General features: G+C 41.4%; 1 protein-coding gene across 2 annotated transcripts in view; it reads left to right on the forward strand.

Moving 5' to 3' along the window:
• The window catches only part of RPRD1B (regulation of nuclear pre-mRNA domain containing 1B), a 38,348-nt gene extending 15,361 nt beyond the window's left edge, over nucleotides 1-22,987 (forward strand). Inside the window, exons 4-8 of one of the 2 annotated variants that reach the window (XM_034787686.1) lie at nucleotides 1,326-1,438; nucleotides 2,272-2,346; nucleotides 5,236-5,362; nucleotides 6,759-6,934; nucleotides 22,582-22,987. In XM_034787686.1, coding sequence (XP_034643577.1) covers nucleotides 1,326-1,438; nucleotides 2,272-2,346; nucleotides 5,236-5,362; nucleotides 6,759-6,934; nucleotides 22,582-22,731 — 641 coding nt within the window. In that variant the 3' untranslated portion in view covers nucleotides 22,732-22,987. The remainder of the gene's footprint in view (nucleotides 1-1,325; nucleotides 1,439-2,271; nucleotides 2,347-5,235; nucleotides 5,363-6,758; nucleotides 6,935-22,581) is intronic. The other variant, XM_034787687.1, reaches the window with a different exon arrangement.
• The last annotated feature ends 4,190 nt before the right edge of the window (nucleotides 22,988-27,177 follow it).

A 27,177-nucleotide genomic window follows, 5' to 3' on the forward strand; every position in this document is an offset into this window, starting at 1 on the left:
TATCTGTTGAGGGTTAGTCCACCCCCCCACCCCGAGTGGTATCTGGATTGATTGGGTGTTTTTTTTTTAAGATGGCCCAATTCATACATTTCCATCAGTGAGGCATAGTTACCTGTCTGGGACTTGAATGTGGTGCTCCTATCTTTGATATACCCACGCTTTGAACCCAGGTTGTAATATTTACTATATCCCCTCTCTGTTAAAATGGCATCAGCTTGGCTTAGAGGGTGAGTGATATTTCAGACTTTGATGTCAAGTCCTCCATTAGTTCCTTTTCATAAAGACAGTGACTCAGGCCATATCCAACATTTTTTGGAAAGTGGTTTTGGATTTTCATATAAACCAATTTACACATTTTCCCTAAACCACATGATTCTTCTGCTGAGGCTAAACTCCACAAATTAGACCTTCTTAGGGTTATTCTCTTTATCTTTCCACTATAAAGCTATTTCATAAAGCATCCAGGCTCTTTGTGATAAGTCTCAAGGGCAGGGTGTTTCTCTTAAAGATCTCTAAATGGGTTACAGACTGCTGTAAGATTTCCTATTCTATTAAATAAACTACTTCTTCCTTCTCGACTTAGGGCACACTCTGCTAGGCTCAGTCAACATCAATAGCTTGTTTTAGGTGACCCTCCTATTTGAGACTTGTAGGGCAATTATGTGGTCTTCGGTACATATGTTTATCTATTACTACTCCATTGTGAAGCTTCTCGCTCAGATTCGCAGTTGGAAAGGCTTTCCTGCTGTCGTTATTTAGATACCCCTCAAGGTGGGCAGTAGAAGTGCTAACTGCTAGTCACTCATCTACAGCGGGATCTGCATAGACAAATGCTTGAAGAAAGAGGTTACTTAACTTTCAGTAACTGGAATTCTCTGAGATGCTTTTGTCCACACAGATCCTGTGATCTGCTTTGCTTGCCTGGATATTCTGTATTAGTGATTAAATTAAGTGATGGTTGGGGTGCTTTGCCCTTTGTAGGGAGCATAAGAGCATACAGGTGAATGCACAGCCCCAAGGGACACTGCTGTCCAGAATGTTCCCGGCTTGTGCTTACATCTGCTTTTGTTCACATAGATTGTTCTCCAAGAACTCCAGTTACTGTAAGTGATGGTTCTTTTGCCCTTATGCTGCTGATCATTCTGAAAGTGATACATAAATTAGCCTTCTGTAAAGAAAATTAAATTGTAGATTGACCCTCTATCTAGAGATCATGAAAGCATCTGGTACAACTTTTGAAAATGTAGGTAGTTAAGATTCTGTTGAAGAATGCACATATGGCATCAGGCTTGAATGACTTGTATTGAGACTGTGTGTGTCTGCAGTTACAGAGGAGAAAAAGTCCTTGAAGCGGACATTTCAGCAGATACAAGAGGAAGAAGATGAGGATTACCCTGGGAGCTACTCGCCCCAGGACCCCAGCACTGGGCCATTACTGGTATGTTTGGAGGGCTGAGGATCTGAGAAATTGTGAAAGGTGACCTCTTATAAAGACACAGCCACAAGGTGGAGCCATTAACAAGTAAAATGTAATTAATGGAGAAATACAATTTACGCTTGGAAGCCAATGTGTAACAACAGTTTTATTAAACCACTGCGTTGTCTGTTTGGTGGTGGGGAAGAGGAAGGGATCAGAGATGCATTCTGTTGTGAATGCTATTCCAAAAGTTCTCCTTAACCATAAAAACCTGGGTAGGTCTGATTTAATCTAGGCTGAACCAAGGCTCCTGCATTACTGCCAGTGTGTTGTGTTTTTAACTTTGAAACAAAACAAAAACAAAAGATAGATTATATATAATCAACTCATGAACTCTCAAATCCAGTGCATGAACATTGACTCAAGAAATTTCATTTGGGTTTCAGGTAGAATACAGCCTGACAAAAAAACCAACCGCAAGTTTTGTATACCCTGTAGCTGCAAAAGATCAGCATTAAATGGATTTGTACGGAGTTGGAGACTAAAGTCAGTTGAGAACATTTGAACCTTAGTTTGGGACTGGTTGGAGTGTGGTGTTAATGACCCGGAGATAACAGAAGTGAAATAGACAGTATAATCCAAACTCTCCTCTTTAAGGCTACAATTGGCCTTATGTTAAATCTGTGGCTGTTTGAAGGAAGGTGAAGAGTTAAACAGTCTGCCAGATGTGTGGTGTAAATACTACAAAATTACATGAGTCGAGGAAATGAGAGCTTTTACTGCAGATAGCTTACAGCTTTTGGCTTGTTTTTAACACGCGTTTAATTTGTCACTTATTGGAAATCATTATGTAGCTTACAAGGAAGTATGTATGTCAAGCAGACAGTGAACATCCTTTGGTTCTTCAAGCCAGCATAAACATTGAAAAGGTGTGTGTACTTAAGAAATTTCTGTATTTTTGTAATGAACGTTTTGAATGTGTACCTAAAAATTAATTACTGAAACTGGAGGATAAAATCAGCACTACAAATTTCACCTAGCTAATGCCAGCAAAATCATCAAATCCTTGAATGCTTTTTTAAAACAAAATAAAACTGAACATTTGTGGTTTTCCTGCTTAATGTCTCTCTCCCCTTCTCCCTTTCTTTGGGCTCCTATTAATGCTCCCATCACCCAGATTCTCCTTTTGACTAGGTTAGTAAAAGCAATGTGGGTTTGTTCAGTTGCACTGGTGGATCTTTCTCAGTGGCCATTCCATTTGCTGGTTGTTAACATCAGAATGGCCATACTGGGTCAGACCAAAGGTCTATCTAGCCCAGTATCCTGTCTGCCGACCGTGGCCAATGCTGGGTGCCCCAGAGGGAATGAACGGAACAGGTAATCACCAAGTGATCCATCCCCTGTCGCCCATTCCTAGTTTCTGGCAAACAGAGACTAGGGACACCATCCCTACCCATTCTGGCTAATAGCCATTGATGGACCTATCCTCCAGGAACTTATCTAGTTCTCTTTTGAACCCTGTTATCATCTTGGCCTTCACAACATCCTCTGGCAAAGAGTTCCACAGGTTGACTGTGTTGTGTGAAGAAATGCTTCCTTTTGTTTGTTTTAAACCTGCTGTCTATTAATTTCATTTGGTACCCCTAGTTCTTGTGTTATGAGGAGGAGTAAATAACACTTCCTTATTTACTTTCTCCACCTCAGTCATGATTTTATAGATCTCTATCATATTCCCCCGAGTTGTCTCTTTTCCAAGCTGAAAAGTCCCAGTCTTATTAATCTGTCCTCATACAGAAGCTGTTCCATATCCCTAATCATTTTTGTTGCCCTTCTCTGCACCTTTTCCAAGTCCAATATCTCTTTTTTTGAGATAGGGCGACCACATCTGCACGCAGTATTCAAGATGTGGGCGAACCATGGATTTATATAGAGGCAACATGATATTTTCTGTCCTATTATCTATCCCTTTCTTAATGATTGTCAACATTCTGTTTGCTTTTTTTGACTGCCGCTGCACATTGAGTGGATGATTTCAGAGAACTATCCACAATGACTCCAAGATCTTTCTTGAGTGGTAACAGCTAATTTAGACCATCATTTTATATGTATAGTTGGGATTATGTTTTCCAAAGTGCATTACTTTGCATTTATCAACATTGAATTTCATCTGCCATTTTGTTGCCCAGTCTCCCACTTTTATTGCAAAGAACTAAATAAAACTGGCAGAATGGGATTAATGGAGTACAATATCAGTCAATTACATTGCAGTTATATTCCCAAAGAATCAGTTGAGCTAGTGAAGGAATGGCAATGGCTTTAAAGTCTGCTTTAAAAAGGATGATTTTTAGCTGGTGCCAAGTGAATATGCGGTGCTTAGAATCCTAGAATATCAGGGTTGGAAGGAACCACGGGAGGTCATCTAGTCCAACCCCCTGCTCAAAGCAGGACCAACTCCAACTAAATCATCCCAGCCAGGGCTTTGTCAAGCCTGACCTTAAAAACCTCCAAGGATGGAGATTCCACCACCTCCCTAGGTAACCCATTCCAGTGCTTCACCACCCTCCTAGTGACATAGTGTTTCCTAATATCCAACCTAAACCTCCCCCACTGCAACTTGAGACCATTGCTCCTTGTTCTGTCTTCTGCCACCACTGAGAACAGCTGAGCTCCATCCTCTTTGGAACCCCTCTTCAGGTAGTTGAAAGCAGCTATCAAATCTCCCGTCATTCTTCTCTTCTGGCGACTAAACAATCCCAGTTCCCTCAGCCTCTCCTCATAAGTCATGTGCTCCAGACCCCTAATCATTTTTGTTGCCCTCCGCTGGACTCTCTCCAATTTTTCCACATCCTTCTTGTAGTGTGGGGTCCAAAACTGGACACAGTACTCCAAGTGAAGCCTCATCATAGAATAGAGGGGAATGATCGCATCCCTCGATCTGCTGGCAATGCTCCTACTTATACAGCCCAAAATGCTGTTAGCCTTCTTGGCAACAAGGGCACACTGTTGACTCATATTCAGCTTTTCGGTCCACCGTAACCCCTAGGTCCTCTTCTGCAGAACTGCTGCCTAGCCACTCGGTCCCCAGCCTGTAGCAGTACATGGGATTCTTCCGTCCTAAGTGCAGGACTCTGCACTTGTCCTTGTTGAGCCCCATCAGGTTTCTTTTGGCCCAATCCTCTAATTTGTCTAGGTCCTTCTGTATCCTATCGCTACCCTCCAGCGTATCTCCCACGCCTCCCAGCTTAACTAGGTGTTGTTCGGAAAGTCTGGTTTATTTAATCTTTTGGATTTATAAAATGTGCCCTCTCCACATTATCCTAAGGTACATGTATGCAGTTGAATAAATTTGCCTCTTGGTCAAGGCAAAATAAAAACAATCCTCAAAGGCAAAATATTGAGATGAAAAGAAATAGACCAAATGCAGAAGTGAAATGTCAGGAATATTTTTATTTCTCTAATCTGCATAGTGTTGTCCTTCATCTTTTCGGCCTTATTTTTAAATTTTCTCTTCTTTTAATTGGGATGAATGTCCACTGCAATGTCCCTGTTAAGTGTATTGTACTTATGCAAGAGTCCATAGTTTTGGGCTATTTTAGAGTTTAGTGGATACTATGTACAGGTACTTGCTGCAGTACTGAGTGTAAGGAGAAAGTAGGACACTAAAAAGCACTTTAAAAGGTAAGTGATCTCAGCCTGTGGTGCAATGACAATAGCTAGAGAAAATGGCTTAGCAGTAGTCCTGTTTAGAACTTGGCAGTGCTGCAGTTACCTGCTACTTCGTTTGAAAACTGTCTGTTTTTTGTCTTTCCATTCTGCAGACTGAGGACTTGATCAAAGCCCTGCAGGACCTGGAAAATGCAGCATCAGGAGATGCCACAGTGCGGCAGAAAATTGCCTCACTGCCACAGGAAGTTCAAGATGTGTCACTGCTGGAGAAAATTACAGGTAAGAAGCTAGAAGATGAATGAAAATGAGCGTAGAGGGATTTGACTTTCAAGTAACTATAATGAGTGGGATGGATGCACCTCATGCCCTTTATGCATGCCAGCTTTATAGCTCCCTAACAGTTAGCAGGTATAAATCTTCTGGCATGTGGTTGGAGGCAAGATTTACATCTCTCCTTACATTTCTTGGGCCAAAACCAAAATGTGTTTACAAGGATTTTTATACTTGGAGAGCCTGTATTCACTGTCCTTTCCTCAACCAATTTTTGACAGCTTCATTCTCTAGTTCTGAAAAGAAACTAGAGCCAGAATTTTCAGACTCAGGTGCTGAAAGTTATGCAGTAAATATATATTTATGTATATTAAGTGGCCTGATTTCTCCTCTCTTCTTCCCTCCCTTTCCCCCCCAGAGCTGAGTACCTGCAGTTCCCTTTGTCTGCAATAGGAAGTGGGTGCTCAGATGTGCTGACCAATTATATTTGGGTGCATATAAATTTATGCATCCATGTTTGAAAAATGTTTAAGAACCTGGGAGCAGATGCAATAAGAGTCAAAATCAATTCTGTTTTTTGCAAGTATTCCTAACTTTTTTAATTTTAGAATTCTATTAGGCCTACCACTTATTCAAGTCTTTGTAGTGTGTGCTCATCATGTCCAGTGGTGAGAAGGACAAGTGCGTATTTATGTGCAAGCTTGTGTTGTGTGTGTTGATAAATATTCTCAGGCATAAGATCCATCATGCAGTGCACATCTTGCATAAATGCTAGGGCCCCATGATGTGACAGAAGACATTCTGTTAATGTAAGCTAATATTCTGGTATAATTAACAGCTCGTAAAAGGTCCACAAAAACAACTTCTAAGGGAGTGTTAGCACAATTGCAACAGTGGCACAGCTCTGGTGCTGCAGCTGTACCAATATGTCTCTGTAGTGTAGACTCTTCCTTCAGCAACGGAAGGGGTTTTTCCCATCAGTGTAGTTAATCCCCCTCTCCAGGGGGCGGTAGTGTAGTTGACAGAAAAAAATCTTCTCTCAACCTAGCTGCATCTACACTGGGGGTTAGGTCAACCTAACTGTGGCATTCAGCGTATGAATTATTTCGCAACCCTGAGTGATGTAGCTAGGTTGAGCTAGTTTTTAAGTATAGATCAGACCTCCACTGTTAGATCTGTAAGACTAAAAATGACCAACTGGTTCTGTTTTTAAATCTTCCATTTTCAGGTTGTTAGTCCTAGCAATTTTTGGGTGTCCCTTAAATCTCTTGATTACAACTCATTTTCTTATAAACCCTGGATAACTCTTGTGAATAAAATGTTGTTGGATTAGAGCCTTTTTTTCAAAGAATAAAAGGTTTTTAACTAAGTCCATGTACATTTTTTTTACCACCTTTGCATGTAGACAAAGAGGCAGCAGAACGTCTTTCGAAAACGGTGGATGAAGCATGTTTGTTACTAGCAGAGTATAATGGGCGGCTGGCAGCAGAGTTGGAAGACCGACGCCAGCTGGCACGCATGTTGATTGAGTACACTCAGAACCAGAAGGATGTATTGACAGAGAAAGAGAAAAAGTTAGAAGTGAGTACTGCTCAGAACAATGCTGAAACCTTATCCTCCTACCAAACACACATACTTGCCTTCAAACGTAAACATTTTTTCTTTTAAATGAGAATGATGTGAGGTAATGTAGCAATTTAGTTCTCCCTGGAGCCCTTTGCTGTTGGAAGAAAACAGGCCTGAGGAATTTTTTTTTCTGTAAATAAATAAATTAAAAACTGAACTGCTGAACTCAGATGTCCAGCACAACAGTAGATGGAGAAGGAAGCTCTAGAACTTAAAACAATCTGTCTCAAAAAATAGATTTATCATCCAACATTTTTGACGTTCAGTCCTGGTTCATTTCAGGGTTTTTCTTGAATGAAATCCCTATCTCAAAAAGAAATCAAGTGTCCATGTTACCCCTTCCTGCAAGTAACTGATGCTTTTTGTAAATTTTGTATATAGTTGGTTGCTGCTTGTCTGGCTTGAAGGTCCTGTTTGCTGAGAACACTTGTCAAATGCATTTTTTAGTACTGCCAACCCTGCTTAACCAAAAACTGGTGGTGCTCTTAACTGCCTTTATGTGCAGTGCTTATATGAAGGAACAGATAGTGGTGATGTAGAAAGATGACAACTCAGACTTCATGCTGTAGCCAGCTTGAACTTGGAGGGCAAGAAACTGCTGTAAAACTAAAACTGTTCTGACTGGAACTCAATAATGACCAGAAGCCCTAGAGCGAGTACATGGGGAACAGCAGACGGTCATTTATCTGAAATGTTCTTCTTTCACTGAGGAAGTGTTTTAAGCACCATGTCGTGGGACTAATATGGCAGTTTAATTAATGATTCTGGTTGTATGTCACTCTGCCATCTGTTGAACTGCCCCTGGGCGACACATTATGGGCTTCCTCTACACTGTCAGATGCTGATTATTATGAGCAGCTGCTGTTGGGTGGGATGAGAGTTACAGAGGACATAGTCTTCTAGAAGGAGACTGGATTGCAGAGCAGTTCAACCCTTTGTGTGCCCTCTTTCCATCACAACTTGTCTTCTCTCCTGGAATGCTAGGCAGTACTATTTAACTTGTACTCCGTTTTGGCCATAGGTTTTCATCCTATGTCTATACATAGTAACTTGAGTATACTGTACATTATCCATCCAGAGTTAAAATCAGCCAGAAGATTTAGGACTGTTGCATTCAAAAATCTAAAGATTGTTAGGCTTTAACTATCTATCTAGCAAATTTATTTGATCTCCAGAAGCTGATTTGAGAATTGCGTTTATTGTGGTTTTCCCATAGTTGATTCATTATAAAGCACTTGAGTTATCAAGAGTACAAAAGAAGCCATAAAAACTGCTTTCTGGCATCAGTTACTTTATTTACTGAAAATGCCAATAGAAACCTTGAGTCAGATCCATCTTTCACTGAAGTCAGTGATAAAACTCCAGTTCATTTCTGCAGGAAGGGGATTGTGAGCCCCTCATACACTTCTTAACTGCTTTAATGGCACCTACGATAAAAAGCAGAATACTTCAGCATGCGTTTTAAAAATCCTAGATTTGAATCAGCTTGAGGTATCGTAAAACTAATTTGGAAACTTGTGCTATAGCAACTCTAATCTAAAGTTTATTATAAACCAAGTTATAAATGCTGTGGGTTTTGTTTTGTTTTGAAATGACACTTCTGGTAAGTTCTCTTATGTGAAAGTTAGCAAACTGCTATAGGCCAAAATAATGAAAATTCAGGCACTGATCCTTCAAACAGTTAAGCAGATACGTAATTTAATTCACATAAATAGTCCCGTTGACTTCAGTGAGACTAGTCATATGCTTGACTTTAGCATGTGCAAAAGTGTTTGACGCATTAAGGACTAAACCTGTATTTTATTAAAAATGTCTCTTAATGGCATGAAATCTTTGTCAGTTCAGAACACAGTTGCCTCATTAACAATGAAAAACTAGACGTCCAGCATACTCTCTCAGTATACCCTCAGGCCAAAACTTAAAAAAGCCTAGGAGTCTTAAATTAAAGTAGTTAAGTGACACAGAAGCACAAGTCATGTTGTGGTTGTACTGCAAACCCTTTGGGGTATAGTCGACAAGCATTTCAGCTTTCCTGACTTGTGGAAGTTTAATATGTCGGAGAATTTTGTTGGTTGCAAATGTGTAGCCCAGACTATTTGCTTATCGGTTTTGTGTTTGAGTTTCTGGTGTTCTCACAGTAACAATGTTAATGAGACTCTGAGTTTATCTCATTCAGCATATATGGGCGTTTTTAAGTGTGTAATCTCTTAACAGAAAATATTTGAAATTCTTACAGGATACTAAAGAAACAAGTACAAAACATCCACTCTAGCAATTTAAGTCTATAAAATAAGAAGAAAGTAAAGAATTAGCAACATGTAAATACTCAGATTTAAATTAAAAAACCCTGTTCCTAATACTTCTCCATGACATGTTGTGCTCCATCATGACCTTTTTCCAAACCTCTCAAATTGCTAGCTGTATGTGTTTACAAAAACAAACCTTGCTTTCAGCTGAGACGAGTTTTTAAAAGCAAAATTCTGTTTCAGGGTGGACTGTTTACTTCATCAGCTTTTCTGTTGAAAGTGACTGAGAGGAGAAAAAGTAGGCTCCTTGTTGGTAATATGAACCAGGATTTTATTCTGTCAAGTCATGAGAAGTGCCAGTATCTCTGTCTGATCAAAAATTGTAAATCCATTGTGGATCGTCAAGGTACTGGGGTTGCACACAAGTAACTTTTTTTCTTTGAGATAGTAATAAAAATAGCTAAGCCCTGTGACTGGGAAGGGAACTTTGGCTGTCTAAACACTGGAGTTCTTATTTAATTTAAATAGTCCAATACTATTGCCTTTCATCAACCATGGCAAATTCTACAAACAAACGTTATTTACATTGAATGGGAGTATTTACTCATCGTAGGCTATTACTCAAGAGATTTTGAAATAAGTCCAGGGTGCCAGAAGCTCATACTGTCCTCAGTCACATAAAATCCTTTCAAGACATGATATATTAGAAAAGATGAGGTTGGACAAGTGGGCTACAATTCATGAGTGAGCAGTGGCAAAGATTTGCATGAGTGAATTCAAAGGCTGCTATAGTACTAAGAAACCCACAAACTGATGGTTGGAGGGGGAAGCTAGTACTGGGTGTTGAGTCTGAGAGAAAAGACATCTAGGGGAAAAGAATGTAGGCCCCACATGCTGTGGAACTTTGTCTTAAACAGTAACTCTGAAAAGGAATTGGGGGTCATGGCTGGATAACCAGCTGCACAGTAGCTCCCAGTGCAGTGCTTCGGTGAAGAGAGTGAGTGAGGTGTAAATGGGAATATCAAATAGGAGTAGGGAGGTGGTGGTATTTCTGTCTTCAGCATTGGTGAGGCCATTAATAGAACACTGTGTCCAGTTCTGTTGTCAGTGCTTCCAAAAGGATGTTGAAAAATTGGAAATGGTTCATAGAGCTACAAAAAAGATTCATGGTCTGAAAAACCTGCCAACAGCAATTGGTCCAATAAAAGCTATTACCTCACCCACTTCGCCCTACAGTGAGTTTCTTAAATCTGTGTAGTTTACCAAAGACTAAAACATGACTTGATCAGTCTATATGTACGTGGGGAGAAGATTTCTGATAGTAGAAGACTCTTTAATTTAGGAAAGGTTTAACAAGATCCATTGGCTAGAAGCTGAAGCTATACCACTGCAGACTGGAAATTAAGCTCAAATATTTGAGGGTACCATTGGAACACTTGATCAAGGGATGGGGTGAGTTCGCCATCACCGGGAGTTCTGGATTCCTTTCTGAAAAGAGATGCTCTAGCACAACCAGAACTTGTGGGCTTGATGCAGGAATTACAGGGTGAAATTCTATCGTCTGTTTTATGCAGGAGGTCAGGTTACAGTATTGTAATGGGCCTTTCAGGCACTAAAATCTATTACATAAAGTAATGGACACAAGAATCAGTATTTCAATACCTTAGCATGTATAAACATTCTTATTGGAGGCGATGGCTTCCTATTGCTGATGAATAGGTGACTCAAATCTAAGTTTCTGATCTTTTGGTACGGATATTTTTTGGATCGCCTAAGATCCCACTGAAATGCTGATCAAATAAAAGCATATTGAGAGTAAAAACTGTGCCAGAACCTGCAAAGTTAAATGCCTGTGCTAGTTACTGTGAAGCCAAGTGCAGCTGTGCCTGTTGAAATAAATGACAATAGCTATCTAAGAAAAACCAGCACATCAGTTATACCGTATAAAACTGGAAACTGAGAACTAGAAGGAAGATATTTCTTTGGGAGAAACTGGTCTGCAAGGTCAAGTTTGTTGCTCTCTTGCTGCTGTGAAATGAGAAAGGGAAATTGGTTCCTTGGTTCTGTCTGCTCTCCCCAGGTTAGACTGTAGAGAATATCTATTCAGAGATGCTTGTTCTGTTCAGAAAACAGTGGGAAGTGAGAGAACCCACTTGAGACACAGCTTTGCTTCGTGAATTTTTTGGGGGGAGTGGTTGTTTTTTTTTTTTTTTAAATATATATAAATATTAAGACCAATTCTCCTGTTGCACTGAAGAGCACAGAATCTGACAGATGGTTCCCTCTCTGCTATATTAGCTACCTTTCTGCAGGGGGAAAATTGCACGGCCTTTTAAAGAAATCCTCAAAATAACCGATTCTCTATTCAAATGTTAACTTGGTGTCAGACCTCACCCACAACGTATCTGAGAGTGCGCTGCTCCTTACTTCTGCAAGCCCCCTCTGCTCCATGTGATTCTTGGAGCCTTGAGATGAGAAGTAGGACCCCGAGGTGGGGAAGGTTCACCTCTTAAACTCTTTGGTTTGTAGCCTCTCCAGAGGAGCTGCTTTTCAAGGGAGAAAACTTTTAGGGCTTGATTCAAAGCCCCCTGAAGTTAATGGGAGTCTTTCAAGTTATTCTGTTGGTCTCTGGATCAGGCCCTAAGTGTATCTAACTTCTCACCTGCTTCTCAGCTGAGTTTGGATGAAAATTAAATATAAATGATGCACACGAAACTAAATATTTATTGTTCTTTTCCGGCTTGATTTGTACACATGCGTGCGGGCCTCCTTTATTGGGACCAAGTAACTTTTTGATTACCGGGGTTGAGATGTTTCCTTATTAAGTTAACTTGTCCCTTTTGTATGCAGCCAGGCTCTCTCGCAGTCCGCTGTATAGTAAGCCGGGTGTTATAACTGATGTGGGGAACTCTTCCCCCTCCCTTGTTTAACTGTTTGTAATTTTATTTGGCATGCTGATATGCTCACACTTGAACAATGTGTGGGGAAAATGACTTGTTTATAAAACAATAGGGGTGCTGTACAGAATGGGAGTGAATACAATTTTAAAAACTACAGACAGAACAACTGAGAGGATGTGGGGGTAGGTGGGATTGGGGGCAGAGGAAAGGGAAGGCAGTTATAATCCCAAACACCAACATTGGAAAATCTCCAGCTGTTTTAAAATCAGGGAATAGTTAAATGGCTGGATTTCAAAGGGGAACGAATGCTGTATCCAAAGGGATGATCCTCAGCTGGTTAAGTGGCAGTGAAGTTATCCTGAAAGAGGTTGATGTTGAGCACAGAATAGCCAGGATTAAGCTCTAAGAGGGGTGCTTTGTAATACAAATAGTAATAAAAGAGTATATGTTGAGTCCAGCTAGTTACTCATCTAGCAGCTGTATCTATTAATAATCCACACTAATGAATAATAACAGGCTGCTAGCGGAAAATCTAATGGTCATATACTTCAATGTATTTTGTCTTTTTGAAAAGCTGTAGAAACATTAAGGGAGGGCTTAGCTAATAAACCTATGCTGTTGAAATAGCTATTGATCAGTTGCAGTCACTGTTTTTCAACAAAACTTCATATTGGCTTTTTTCTATAGGAACAATGTCTCCGCGACTGTCACATTGTGACTTACATTTTAATGAGTCCACTTTCTAAAAGCTTGTTAAACACAAACTTGGGTAGCAAGCTAAAATAGCCAAGGATTGATTGATTGGACTACTTTGAAAAGTCTGCACATTTTGGGGTATCCCTGCTGCATATTTACATAATTTTAATCAGCCTGTTAAAATGGAAACATAACAAGCTTATGCCAAACCATTTAAACTCTGACTATTCGGCTATTTATACAACTTTCACGGTTTTCAAATAATTACTCTTAAGCCAATGGTGCATGTTTTAAAAAATTCTGAGTGAGGCCTTCTATCTTCCTTTATACAGTAATAAAAATGACACTTTTAATGTAAATTTCCAAGGATCTGATTTAATTAACAAAATAGATGATATTCACAGCTCAGACTGCAACTGTCTTCAGCTCATTCTTGCACTGTAGCACACATAATGTAGATAAAAATTACCCACTGTTCTGATTTCCTACACACGAAAGCCTAGTAAAGTTACCCACAACAGGGCAACTTAAAAAGGGTCTTTCAAAGGTTTATTTTAAGAGAGAATTAATCCTGGTGTGGGTTAGTGGGAGCTGTGATGTTGCAGAACATTGAATTCTGGGCTGTCTGGTGTGACTTCGGAGGAGCTAAACAAACTGGTGGTGGGAGGGGGGAATGTTAGAACTTTTTTTTTTTATTATCCTCTTATTTCAGGCATTCAACACAAATTGAAGGGTCAGTGCCATTTAAACCTGCAGATCCCTTTTTAATGCTGAAATTTCCACCTTATCTTCTATCACTGTGCATAATATATGTCCTTTAATCAACAATGTCAACCAAAGGGTGTTTGTACCTGCTACAACAGAGGTGCTTGAAATGAGTATCTGGGGAGATTTAGCTCCTTCTCCAATTCACCTACTAAATTACATTAAAGCTAAAATAAACGCATGCTTTGTAGTGTAAGCATAAGAACGGCCAGACTGGGTCAGACCAAAGGTCCATCTAGCCCAGTATCCTGTCTTCTGACAGTGGCCAATGCCAGGTGCCCCAGAGGGAATGAACAGAACCGGTAATCATCAAGTGATCCATCCCCTGTCGCTCATTCCCAGCTTCTGGCAAACCGAGGCTAGGGGCACCATCCCTATCCATCCTTGCTAATAGCCATTGATGGACCTATCCTCCATGAATGTATCTAATTCTCTTTTGAACCTTGTTATCGTCTTGGCCTTCACAATGTCCTCTGGCAAAGAGTTCCACAGGTTGACTGTGTGTTGTGTGACCATATACTTCCTTTTGTTTGTTTTTAAATCTGCTGCCTATTAATTTCATTTGGTGGTCCTTAGTTCTTGTATTATGAGAAGGAGTAAATAACACTTCCTTATTTACTTTCTCCACATTAGTCATGATTTTATAGACCCCTATATTCCCCCCCCTTAGTCATCTCTTTTTTCCAAGCTGAAAATTCCCAGTCTTATTAATCTCTCATATGGCAGCCGTTCTATACCACTACCCTTTTCTGAACCTTTTCCAATTCCAATATTTCTTTTTTGAGATGGGGCGACCACATCTGCACGCCGTATTCAAGATGTGGGTGTACCATGGATTTATATAGAGGCAGTGATATTTTCTGTCTTACTATCTTTCCCTTTCTTAATGATTGTAAACATTCTGTTCGCTTTTTTGACTGTGGATGTTTTCGGAGAACTATCCACAATGACTTCAAGATCTTTCTTTAGTGGTAACAGCTAAGCAACTGTTGTAATTGCGTACAGGGATCCTGTAGAACTATAAATTGGGTCAGTTGCCAGTGTAATCTCTATACTAAAATGAAGTTCAAGCTATGAAGAAGTTGGCAATTTCCCATGCTATCGCACAATAGAGGGAGTTAAGCTCAGGAGTAGCCTTCACTCTATTTCCTGTCCTGTCACTTTAGCGGTCAAACATTTTCCTCGTCAGTGGGTATTTTCCTGTCGGATCACGCTGTTTAATGGTGTTAAATTTGGATTCTGGAGTTGGTTTTTGCCACAGAGGAGTTAGAATTTTAACTTCTATTCTGAAAGTGAACGTAGATTAGGAAAGGCACTCACGATGCACAGTGCCAGTTTTTTCCAACCTCATCCTCAAAGCCTAGCTACAGTAAATATTGAGTCAGTTCTCATTACTTTGACCATAAAAGGCAAATAACCTCCAAATGCCGTCGGTCTTAATGAATCCCTCCTATGCACCATGGCCGTCAGCTGTGTGCACAGAGTGCAGACCGGGACCACAGAAAGCAGCAGTTTTTTAGGCACATTTCAAGATTTGTGGGGGGTTTTGGGATAGAAGGACTTTAGGAAGGAACCTTCAGGCTGTATTTTCAAAGCATGCCTCAGCAGGGGGGCTAATTTGAGACTATCCTATTCTTCATAAAAGCTTTTCCCAGAGTTCTCCACAGCGGGTTGCCTGTGCGGTTGAATTTGGAATAGCTAACACCGCTATTCTTAGGAAGGTTTGTGTGCCGCTACTTATGCCCATCTCTGAATGGAGAAAACAGTCTCTCTTCTGCACCTTGAGGTCTCTGAATCTCTGATGTCTCTCCAAATGGAACATTCTCCTTTTTGTTTATCTAACTTTTTTCAAGCACAGTTTGGACATTTATTTGAAGTTAAAAACAGTGACTAATAGATTTTATTTTTAAGGCTTGTCAATGACCCAGTATTGCCAAGGACCGGGTTCAGAGGTCTGTCAATATACACACAGTGTGCCCGGCAGTCCACGCCTAATGTGACTTGGGGTGACGTTCTCCTACGTGATGTCCGGTTTGAAGTCCAGCCACCGAGTGAAACAGGCAATGTAGGCTCCTGAAGCTGGCCACAGAGCACCTTAAAAGGACAGGAGATCTTAACTGTACTATTGCGCTTAGGGGTAGACATTAAGGGTATGTTTACACTGCAGCTGGGAGCATGTCTCCCATCCTGAGTAAACAGACTCATGTTAGCTCTTCTCAAGGCAGTGTGCTAAAAACAGCAGGGGGGTGTTGCAGAGCAAGCCTGTGCGACTCCCTCTGTCTGAACTTGGGCGGCTAGCCAGAGCCGCTGCCCTTGCTGCAACGTTCACCCTGCTATTTGTAGTGTACCAGCTCAAGCAGAGCTAGCATCTCTCTGTGCTCGGAGGCATGTTCCCACCTGCAGTGTAGACCTGTGCTAAGGGCTCTTATAACTAGGGTTAAAGGGTTCACCCTGCCCTGACTGAGCACCATCCTTGCCTTGACGGATTAATCAGTGAAGTATTTACATACTCTCTTGAGACCATAGCGTCTGGGCTGGTATGGGTTGTTCTTTTGTTGTGCCTGTCAGTTGCTTCAACTTCGACTCTGCCAGCTGTTCCTGCTCCAACAGTGGTTTCCAATCTTTCTTCTCCCTTGTTGCCATTTTCTGCATCAGCACACTGTCTCCTTGGCACCAGTGCAGACCGTGGCTGTTAAGTAGAAAGTAGGTAATACAGTGTCTGTAGTGCAATCAGCAACCAAATTGCGTGGTAGCTCTTTAACTGGAGGGATTTGATCCACGGCACAATGTTCTGCCTGGCATCCTGAAGCACCTTCTTTTGCTTCCAATCCTCTAACAAAGCTTTCGGATACCTGGGTCTCTTTCTCAACCTGCTGTGGTACAGCGTCTTTCTCATGGCTGTGATCTGTTTCTGAGCCCTCTTTGTAAGCTCTCTAGGGTAGGACCAGTTGTTTTATGTCTGTCCAGTGCCCCACACAGTGGGGTTCTGCTCCATGGCTAGGGCTCCGAGATGCAATAATATTGGTTTGGGGTAGATCACACTCCCTTTAGCCCCAGACAAAGCATGTTCTAAGGATTGCACAGATGTGGTGGTTGGGGTGACCTGAATTATTTTGCCATTGATACGTGTTCAAAATCCAGTTACTTTTCAGATAGGAACCCTTGCCCCAGGGACTGGGTGTTGGAGGGATATCTCAAAATAGTGCACACCTACAAATAAGGATAAACTGAAGAATAATGTTCCCCATCATGTAGTTAAATGTTTGAAGCTGTGCATCATATATTGGGGAACAAATAGCCATGTCAGCCCTTAGAAGAAACTCTATCTCAATGTGCAGCACCAACATTTGGGACAGATGCACATACTTCCACATTAATAGCATTTTGCAAACATTTTTGTGGGTATGTTCTCATAAGACTTGACTGAGTGAGGCATTCCAAAGATTTACAGGCCTGAGATGGGAGGAATGAGATTGTTTTGGTTTTCAGTTAATTGGAATAAAAGCTTTTTTATTTCTTTCATTAATATTAAGGCATGCTCTTCCTGTTCCCTCCCACTTAGTCCTGCGTCTGAAAGATCGGGGAGGGGCTCTGCTCTTCCCAACTGGGCAGAAACCGTTTGCAAGCTTGGATTTAGTTCTATCTTGCATGCACACCTCTTCGTTTCTTAAGAGTAGTTAACTTCATCCCTTGGTCCTCACATGGAATTTGCCACCCCTTTGGATAATCATACCGTTTGGTTTTGCTAGTCTCTTGCCCTTTTTTATTTCTCTCCTGCCTGTTGAGAGTGTGGCAAGCTTTCTTGTTGCCCTCCCCTGTCTGTGTTGGTGGACGTCAGCATTCTTGAGAGAGCACAGCCTTTTCCTCCGTCTTTCTAGCTTGGAGTCTATCATTGTCTGGCGGATTCATGGGCAACAACTTTCAGATGGCAGCTTCTTTGCAGAAAGCTATCTGTAAATGCAGCAGGATCCACCTCCTATCTGTGAGCAGATACAGTTCAATGAGCCCCTTTGCTGTCTGTATTCTAGGTACATGAGCTCTCATGCTGTTCCCTCTTCTTACTGCATGTTAACGATTAACTTGTCATGCTTCAGCAGAGCAGTCAATTTGCCATAACGCTGGGTGGATGGTCCAACACATACTCCTGGGGGAATTCTGCGGCCACTGCACAATGCAGAATTTTGCAGAAATTAATGTTGTGCACACAGAATTTCCTTTCCCCCTTCTGGGGAGCCCCCTACAGAAATGGGCTGCAGAGATGTTGGCTGACACAAGGGGCCATTGGACCCAGTAGAGCCCAGCTCACAAATAAAAGACAAGGCTGGGGGAGGAGGGAGGGAGGGAATTGGAGGGTTCCCAGCAGCTGCGTTTCCCAGCATGCCCTGAAGGAAGGAGGTGGAGGTGTGTAAGAAACTCTGTGCAAGCCTGGCCCCCAGCATCAGGCTGTCTCTCCCTCTGTATCCCTGGCCTCTGCGGGGTAGGGGATGAGTGTCGGGGCCGTGGCTGGACTCTAAGGGGAAGAGGGTGAGAGGGTGCAGCTGGCCTCTGGGGGATAGCAGGTAAGAGTGTCTGACCCCCCCCCCCCCCCCAGCAGAGCTCTGGGGGACGGGGCATAGAAACAGGAACTGGGTTGTCATACACTCTACTCCTGGGGGAAATTTTGTGTCTCTATATTATTACAGACATACTTGCTGACATTTATTTTGAAATAAATTCCCAAAATAATTGAAACTGGCATGATTATATAGTGTTGTTTTTGACAAAATTTGCAGAATTTAAAAATATTGTGTGCAGAATTTTTCATTTTTTGGCGCAGAATTCCCCCAGGAGTAAACATGCAGTAAGCCTTGGCATTTCTTTTGGGATTGTAATTGCTGAGACTTAATGGGGAGAGGGGAGGAGCACTGCTTTGGTTGTCCTACAATTTCCCTTTCTTCTGTGTTGGTTCCCATATTCTACCAGAGAACTGCAATAACCTCTAGAACCATGATTATATTGATAAATCTATCCTTCGAGAGCTTTATTGCCTCAATTTCAATTTTTGTTCCCATCTCTTGTTTTTTTTCATGCCTTTAACTTCATACCGTGTTCTCATTTTTCTCTTCCACTGTTGTTACACATTGTGTCCATCCGTCCCCCCGCTCTCTTGCCTCATTTTCCCCATATGAAGTCTCTTCCCCACATTGTCCACCCCCCCCCTTTCCTTCCGTCCCAATCTCTCTGCTCTTTCTAACAGCCTTGGCATGCAGTAGCTGCTCACATACTGGCCTAGCTCAGGGCACTAGTTCAGTACAGGGTCTTCAGTGGATCAATTTCTCAGCTTCCTTGGCTGCTTATGATCCCATGTGGACTCCTTGGCCATGGTTCTAAAGTCCTTCAGCACCCTTCCCACTTGGCACTCTTGCAGGGTCTCTTGTCTTCCCTGTGAACTGCTCTTGTTTTCACATTCACGTGCACCTAGACTATGCGCACAGCCAGCGCCAGTGAGCCTCCCAGCCCAAATCGATAGCCCTTAGTGTGAGTCTCGCTAATCAGAGATGTCTGTGTAGACAGGACTTTGAAGTTGCAGCTTGGGCTCTGAAGCCTAGGGAGAAGGGTGGGCTTCAGAGCCTGAGCCACAACTCCAAAGCGCTGTCTTCAAACCAGTGTTTAGAGTTCTAGCGTGAGCCCCGCTAGCCCGAATCTGTTGACCTGGGCTGGAAGGTTCACTTCTGTGGGCTGTTTAGACATACCCTTAGAGAGAGAGAGAGAGAAGTAGCTCAGGAGGTAACTGAAAGGTCATTGGTATTCACCAGTACATCTGGATGGCCTAATGAGTCCTGGGATTGCAGAAGCATTTCTCAAAAACTCACAGTTGGGGATGTTGGACGCATTCTTATTTCTGTCCTTTGCCTCCCACCAACCCTTCCGCCGCCCGTAAATTGAAGAGTGCATTGCTTCCTGAGCCTCTGCAGTTCCTTAGCGGCTTAAGCCGCACACGAACGGTTTCTGAAGCCACCAGAGCCTCATTGGAATTCCATCCTTCCAATCCGTTATCCTGGGTGTACAGGTAGATGTTTATGATGTAATGATCTGTTACTGCCTTAGCCTGGTGAATCTGCATAGATATGAAATAGGATGTTAAAGGAAATCCATATTTGTGTGTCTACTGGAAATTTACAGTATACTTTCCTACACCCACTTCAAGTGTAGGGAGATTTTGCATTATTGCAATCACTTCTGTGCTCACTATTCCAGTACAAAGCAATAAACCGATAAGAATGTAAGCCCATCACTCATGATCAAAGCAAAATATTTCCCACATGCTTTGAGATTTGGGGAAGGTGGGGAGAATTTCCATCATTGTAAGGACTAAATGGGGAATTGGATTCAAATTAAAGTTGTAAACTCTTCAGAAGGCTGATTCACTATTAAATGCCCAGTTTTTCTTGTTCTTCAAAGAGAGGATTCCATACACTGTTCTTCTCTTACTACTAATTAAACAAGAAATCAGAAGTAAATTAGTATTGCAATTGACTATATGGAAACCTGTTGAGCACTCTGAGGTTTTTTAACTGTCACATTGTTTCTCACAATGTGAGATTTCTATCACATTTCAGAGATGACTTGAAAAAATAGGATAAGCAATTGGGTAGAGAGACACTTGAATACAGTTTAAAATTATGACATCATATGGGGATGGAGCTCAATGTAATAGTTTAATATTTATTATTCTGGACTACTAGATATCTTAATCCTATTGACCTATTGTATGTAGGCAAAGTGCTCTGATGGGACTAGTGTTACAAAGTTAATGTGTTAAATCTTAACTGAGCTTTTGAATTGGATAGTTTACTTGTATTTGGTGTGAATGTGTTAGTCTGCTTTTGACAATCTCTAAAAGTCCTTACTAGACAGGATAATGTGATGCATGATGTTAGGTGTTTTCCTGGGCTTTTGGGCTTCTGATCGACCCTTTCTCCTCTCCTCCTCCTCCTCCTCCCCTCAGCTTCCCGCAATGAAGAGTCGGCCTTATTTCAGGTCATCTTCAGGCTGTGGAATGCAGGGATGACTTCCCTGGAGCTCTAAAATATTCACTTACTGGACTTCTGAATGAATGGTCCTGGCTGCCTAGCTCTTGGAAGGAAGCCTTTCAGATTCGTTCTGCAGTATCTGTTCCTTCCACAGACTGCCTTTCTCCTGCTGCTGTTGCACATTTCTGAAGTTAGCAGAGACTATGTTGGTCGTTTCAGTCTCTGACCCTCTGATTTTTTCACTCACATTTGGTGATTATGTGCATAATTCTGAGTCACTGCTAATGCGCCAATATAATGCTACAGCTGTTATGGTTAATAATCAGTTGGCGAATATGTTATGGATAAGTGCTAATAACACAAATGGACTGGCTAATAGTAATGATTTCTCTTTATCCTTGACTACTTTTATAGTTCCACAAGGGAGAATCTACATAGATTGTTCATAATGTCATTCTTTAAATGTAAGGGGAGTAAAGACTATTGTAGTACTGTGCGCTGGGAAGTGACAGGCTTGCCTCTCACATACATATATGCTTTGTAGGGATTGATCTCATTTTTCTCTAGGAGGACACTCTATTGACCTTCAGCAAATTAACTAGTTGTTAATTTCAATCCCTTCAGTTGTACCTGAGGAGGGACATGCTTTCTGTAAACCTACCATCATACTACAGCATAGTAAAAAGGTAACTGGACCAGACTTAAACATAAAAATCATGCAGTAGATGGTAAAATTTCAGAGCCATAATTTCTATTTGGGAACTTATTACCCCTCTTACCAGTAATAGCAGTCACAGGCCTAGGGGGTCTGTGACTTCATGATGGCACTCCGTGTGTGACCAAACCCTTGTGTTGCCTGTGTCTTCCAGAAAGATGGCAAACACACATACGAGGCTAGATGGAGCAGAAACTCCTATGTCAGTACAGGAGGCAAATGTAGGAAATGCTCATAAGGCCTTGAGCCCCGTGGAAGCCAGAAAACCAACATAAGTCTGTCTGTTGTGTGTGTTTGACCAAATGGGGGGGAAGGATAACAATCTGAAGGGAAATCCAGATTCTCAGTTTGAATTTTTAGATGAAGTTTGAAGAAAGTGTCTTCTGTAGTGACATCTGTAGCAACTGATGAGAGCCCTACTAGTTGTCAGTGAGAAATAATTTCCCTGCCATTGCAGGGGCCTCGAGCACTGGTGCACCTCCGTTCCTCCCGTTCTCTGTCTGTGACACGCAATAGTCTAGTCTTCTGTGGGTCTCATTTCGGTTGTTGGGTTTAGGGTGCTGTGTGGTGGGGATGGCCTCTGATATGCAAGAGGTCAGACTAGAAGATGTAATGGTCTCATCTGGCCTTACGCTCTAACTCTGTGACATAATTGACAGAGGCACTAGGGGACTCTACCCCACCTCAACAGGAGGAGGAGAATTAATGGCTCTGGAATACTAAAGCTTGTGGCATTCCTGTCAGTCACATGCTGTGAACATGGACCCAGATGATAGGGAGCTACTAGACTGTCTGTCATTGTTGTTGAGACCAGGTGGGTGAGGCAATATCCGTTATTGGACTAACATCTGTTGGTGAGAGAGACCAGCTTTTGAGCCACACACAGCTCTTTGGGTCTGGGAAAAGGACTCTGAGCATCACAGCTAAATACAAGCTGGAACAGATTGTTTAGCGTAAGTAGCTAACACGTATTCTAAGGGACTGTTCAAGGAGAGTGGCCTGTTAACACCTCTGCAGTTATAGGACAAAAAGGGGGTTAATCAGTTACAGATTTTTGTAATAACCCATAAATCTAGTGATTACCTCACCAACCTTGTGTCTCTAATATTCTGGGACTGACCATGGTTACAACAACACTGTAATTATTATTCTCAGAGGTGGTAATCAATCTATCTCCAGGAAACCAGTCCTAGAAAACTCTCTCAGTAGGCACTGATCACATGTAAAAATCTGTTTCTAATCTTATTCCCTTGTTTCTTCCCCTCAGGAGTATAAACAGAAACTTGCTCGGGTAACCCAAGTCCGCAAGGAGCTGAAATCTCACATCCAGAGCCTTCCAGATCTGTCGCTGCTGCCCAACGTTACAGGAGGCCTGGCACCTTTGCCATCTGCTGGTGATTTGTTTTCAACTGACTAGGACTAATGGTGCCCGCATTTACTAATTCCCCTTAGTACCAGCAGAAGTAAGAAAACTCTCATGTTGACTGGAAATCCAGTCTTCCAATGATCTACCATAGGAATGAACGTACAGACCCTACTTTCAACCTACCAGCTGCACATGCGTGCTCTCTGTGTACAGTGTCTCATGTTGAGGGGAAGATGGAGAGTGTGTGTGTCCATGTTCTGAAGGGAGTGGGTATAGAGTCCATATATATTTTGAAAAGAAACTTTTCTCACCTTTTCTGTACTCAGATTAGTTTCCGTTTGCTCTTAGCACTTGTTACTCCCACAGAAGTCATAAGAATCATGTACATATACCTTGAAAGTTTTCAAAGAAATGTTTTGTGTTTTTTCTCTCTAAAAGTGTCTGATTTCTGAATCTGTTTTGTGTGTGTGTGTTGGGTTTCTGACGTTCAAATCTATAAGCAGTAGAGTGGCTAATGTGCTTCATGGGGGCGTGTGCATGTGTGTACTGTACCATCCTGGGATCGGGGGGCATGTCCACAGAGCAACAGTACAGGTAACCTGTTGTTAAATCGATAGTTGCTGTTACTGTTGTAGGAATGACCTCAAGGTGGCTCCTATTTGGTATGGTGCATATGTACATACACTGAGACTCGCACTATGGGCAGTAGAAATGAACAGCTTGTTTTTGTGAATTAGAGATAACTTCATAACTTGCACTGTGCTGAGCAATGCAGAACTGGTTACTAGGCATGAGTAGAAGTGAATTTTATTCCAACTCCCTTGTATTATATTTATACCACATTTTCCCTCTGTATTATATAAATGTAAATGCTACAGAAGTTTTAACTAGCCAAGAGGTTGGAGTGGTGGAATAAAACTAGTGATATCTCAAATAGGTACTGTAACTTTCTTTGTGAACTTGAGAATGGCTATATTGAAAATCTTGTTCTATGAATTTTGTCTCCTTAGGTTAAATAAGTGAATTTATTTGATGGACTGAAGTTAAATGTGGTATAAATATTTTATTTATATAGCGTATCAACATATACAGATCTGTATGTATATGTATATACACACATCCTGTATACCATACATCAATATACATGAGCATGTATATATTGGGAGGATGTATGTATTTTCGTATCACACATTAATGTGAGTTGATTTTTTTTCCCCAGTAAAAATTGAAAAACAAATTAAAAAAAAAAACCTAATTCTAATTCCATGATCATGCGAGCTAATGGTATAACTACCATGGATGTAGTTAGGTTTAAATTTTTGTGTATTAGTTTTAGCAAGCAGGCCTGCCTGCTCATTGCAAACCATTCCAATCTGGCAATTTTGTTTTAATTTAAACACTTCTTGCTAAGGGCGTGTCTTCACTAGCAATGTGGCAGTGCTTTAACGTGGCTGTGTAGTCGCGTCATCAGTGCTGGTGCACTGTCTCTCCAAGCGCTATAAAAAACCCACCTCCACAAGTGGAGTAACTCCCAGCGCTGGGGCACTGTCTACACTTCCACTTCAAAGCGCTGAAACTTGCAGCGCTCGGGGGTGTTTTTCACACCCTGAGCGAGAACGTTGCAGCCCTGTAAAGTGCCAGTGTAGACAAGGCCTAAGACTTCACAAGCTGCTGGAAACACTTGATTGGATAATACTGGTTTCAGCCTCTGTATTACAGAACCTATAAGGCAGAGTGATGTGCTTTGTTTGAGCCTCACTGTGGTCTTAAGCTGCTCTTTTCAAAGACATGAGAGGAAACCTATAGAAATATGAAGCTTGTTCTTTGTGCTCGTTAACTTATTTTACAGGGAATATAATGGCTAATTCAGCATTCAGAGAAACGGAATAAACTAGCATTTCTGGTCATTTAGTTTGTAAAAGTTCATGCACTTCATTTTGGCCCTTTATTCTTGCCTCCTTACTGCCCATCTGTGGAATCTGTTTTCCGCTTGTTGTAGAGGAGAATTCCTGGGGGCAGAACTACATTCTTCCATGAATTGATGTGACTGGAGAGCCCTTTATCTGAATGTTTGGACCATAGAGTGTTCTACACTCTGCTTTTGCCAAAAAAACAAAACAAAAGAAAACCCCAAACTCTCAAACACAAACCAAAAGATGCATTTCTATCCTGTCCCAGCTCAGTGGAGTTAACCCCAGACTGTATTTTATTTAAATAACTATTCTTGACCTGTAATTTGACTGCATAACCATTACAGGACAAAAATGAAGCAAAACTGTCATAGAAATTATGTAGACAAATGAGTGTTGGCATCTCAAACTGCTATTTTGGGCGGATTTTCTGTGAGAAAGTTGTATGTTTGTTTTTTAAATTGAAATGCTTTGATTTTTTTTCCAAAAAAATGTGTGTGTTTTACTTTATTTTGCTTAATTTAAATAGTCTTGTGGTTTTTATTGGCGGGGGGGGGGGAGGGGGAAGAGGGCAAAGGATGCCTGGTGAACTGGGTACAACTTCCTCAAACAGTTTCCCCAAAGTGTCTCTTAAAAAAAAGAAAAGAAAAAGAAAAAAAAAAAAAGCTTAAATCTGTATATGAATTGATCTAGGAATTAATTTAGAAGCATAGGCTGCCATTTTGGCAGCAGTATATTCTGAAATGTCTCATAGATCTCTATTTTTGAATAAAGAGGGTGTTGTTGAATGGTACTGGGTTTATTTTATTCAGAGGTTGCATTTTGCACCGGCACACCCCAGGCTTCGCTTTGTTTAAAGCAGTGAGATCCATGTGCAGTAGCTACTAGAGAATTCCCACTTTGAGGAGTTCTGCAGCTGTGAAGTATCATTTGAACATGGCAAATTGACAGTCACCCTTTAACTGCTTACCGGCCACACTTGTGTATGATTGTCTTAGAGCATCACCACACCAAAGACCCTCTACTCAATGGACTAACTTCTGCTTAGAGGGGCAGAAGGTTTGGGAGACCAATTCAATCAACAAGTAATCCCAGTTGCACCGGGAAACGTGTAACTAACTAACTACGCTGTAACTAGAATGCTATATCCAGAACTGTGGTTATAAGAGTTTGTGATACTGGGTAGTTGAGGCACTTTAGCTTTAGAGAGGGTGGTATGAAAGAGAAAACATAGAAGTTGTGATATTAGTTCTTGCGTAATGTTGACCAGAGTGTGTGTGAGATGCTTATGGCAAGGTTCTTCAGCCTAGTTGACTTCTGAGTTTAAGGATGCCTTCAGACAAATTTAATTAGCAAGGGGTGCATCTATATTGCAGATAAGGCTTAGAGGTTGGAGAGTAGCCATAAATATTCTCCTGCCTCTCAGATTTTTATACCAGCTTGAGAAGTCCTGTAGTCTGTGGCATATTTAAAATTCAATGCTACTTTCTTTACCATGAAAAGCATTCAAGGTGGACATCCTTCCTGTGAATAAGAGGAGACCTGTTTCATTTCCCTGCTCACTTGAAAATTCTTCATCTTCTGGTAATCTTGGGAACTAGAAGGAAGATTTCCCCCCCCCCCCCCCCCCAAGGGGCACAGATTGCAGGTAGGGGCCACCTGCCAGACACACCTCTGGAGATTTTCATTTTACAGTTCTCCAAAAAAGACTTGGCTTGTTCACGGCTTCTTTCATACTGTTCTCTACTTCAACATATTCTGTACCCTTCGCCAAAAACATAACCATCAGATAATGCTAGTTAAAAGGCTAATACCAATATTTCACACCTTCTCTGGAACGGTGGAGGGGAAAAAGAAACTTGGGTGTTGACAGCTCAAGGATTTATGTAATTTATGTGATCATGGTGTCAATAAAATTAAAACAACTTTTAGCTTCCACACAGGAGTTAGAGGAAGTAGACTCTGGAGGCTTTGTGTTTGCCCTTTGTGCTACATGAGAGCATTAATATGTTTAAAAAGTATTCTGATGCTAGGAGAAATGAATAACCTAAGTACTTTACTCAGTCTACTGTCCAGGAGTCCATATATGGTGTCCTTGGGCCCTATGAGCAGGTCCTCATACATCTATTCTCTACTCCTTCATTGTACATAAGAACATTGTAGCATGGTATATACAGTTCAGCTTGCATCTTGCAATCATCTGCTTAAGATGCTCCATTAAATCTGACTTTTCTGCGAGAGCCAGATACATTTATAAGTGCACTAGGCTACTGCCACACAAGCTCTGAAATCTTGCTATTATTTTGAAGATCACACCGATTCTGTTTGTGTACAATTGAATGAAAGCCTAGCTATTTAGCATGTTAAAATGATCACCAACTACTGTCCTCGCTATTCCTGCCAATAGCAAACCTTGGAAGTGCAGCATTGGAGGGAAGGAGCCTCCATGTGGTTTTGAAGTCAAGAATAAGACTTCAGAATTTAGGAGCCAATCTCCTTTCAAGCTGGGGAAAAAATACATATTGTAACCTTTTTAAAAACATAGTCCCAGTATGCCAGACGTCTCAAGTGATTTTGAAAGGAGATA

Source organism: Trachemys scripta, chromosome 12 (genome assembly GCF_013100865.1).
Source record: "Trachemys scripta elegans isolate TJP31775 chromosome 12, CAS_Tse_1.0, whole genome shotgun sequence".
NCBI classification, from domain to species: Eukaryota; Metazoa; Chordata; order Testudines; family Emydidae; genus Trachemys; species Trachemys scripta.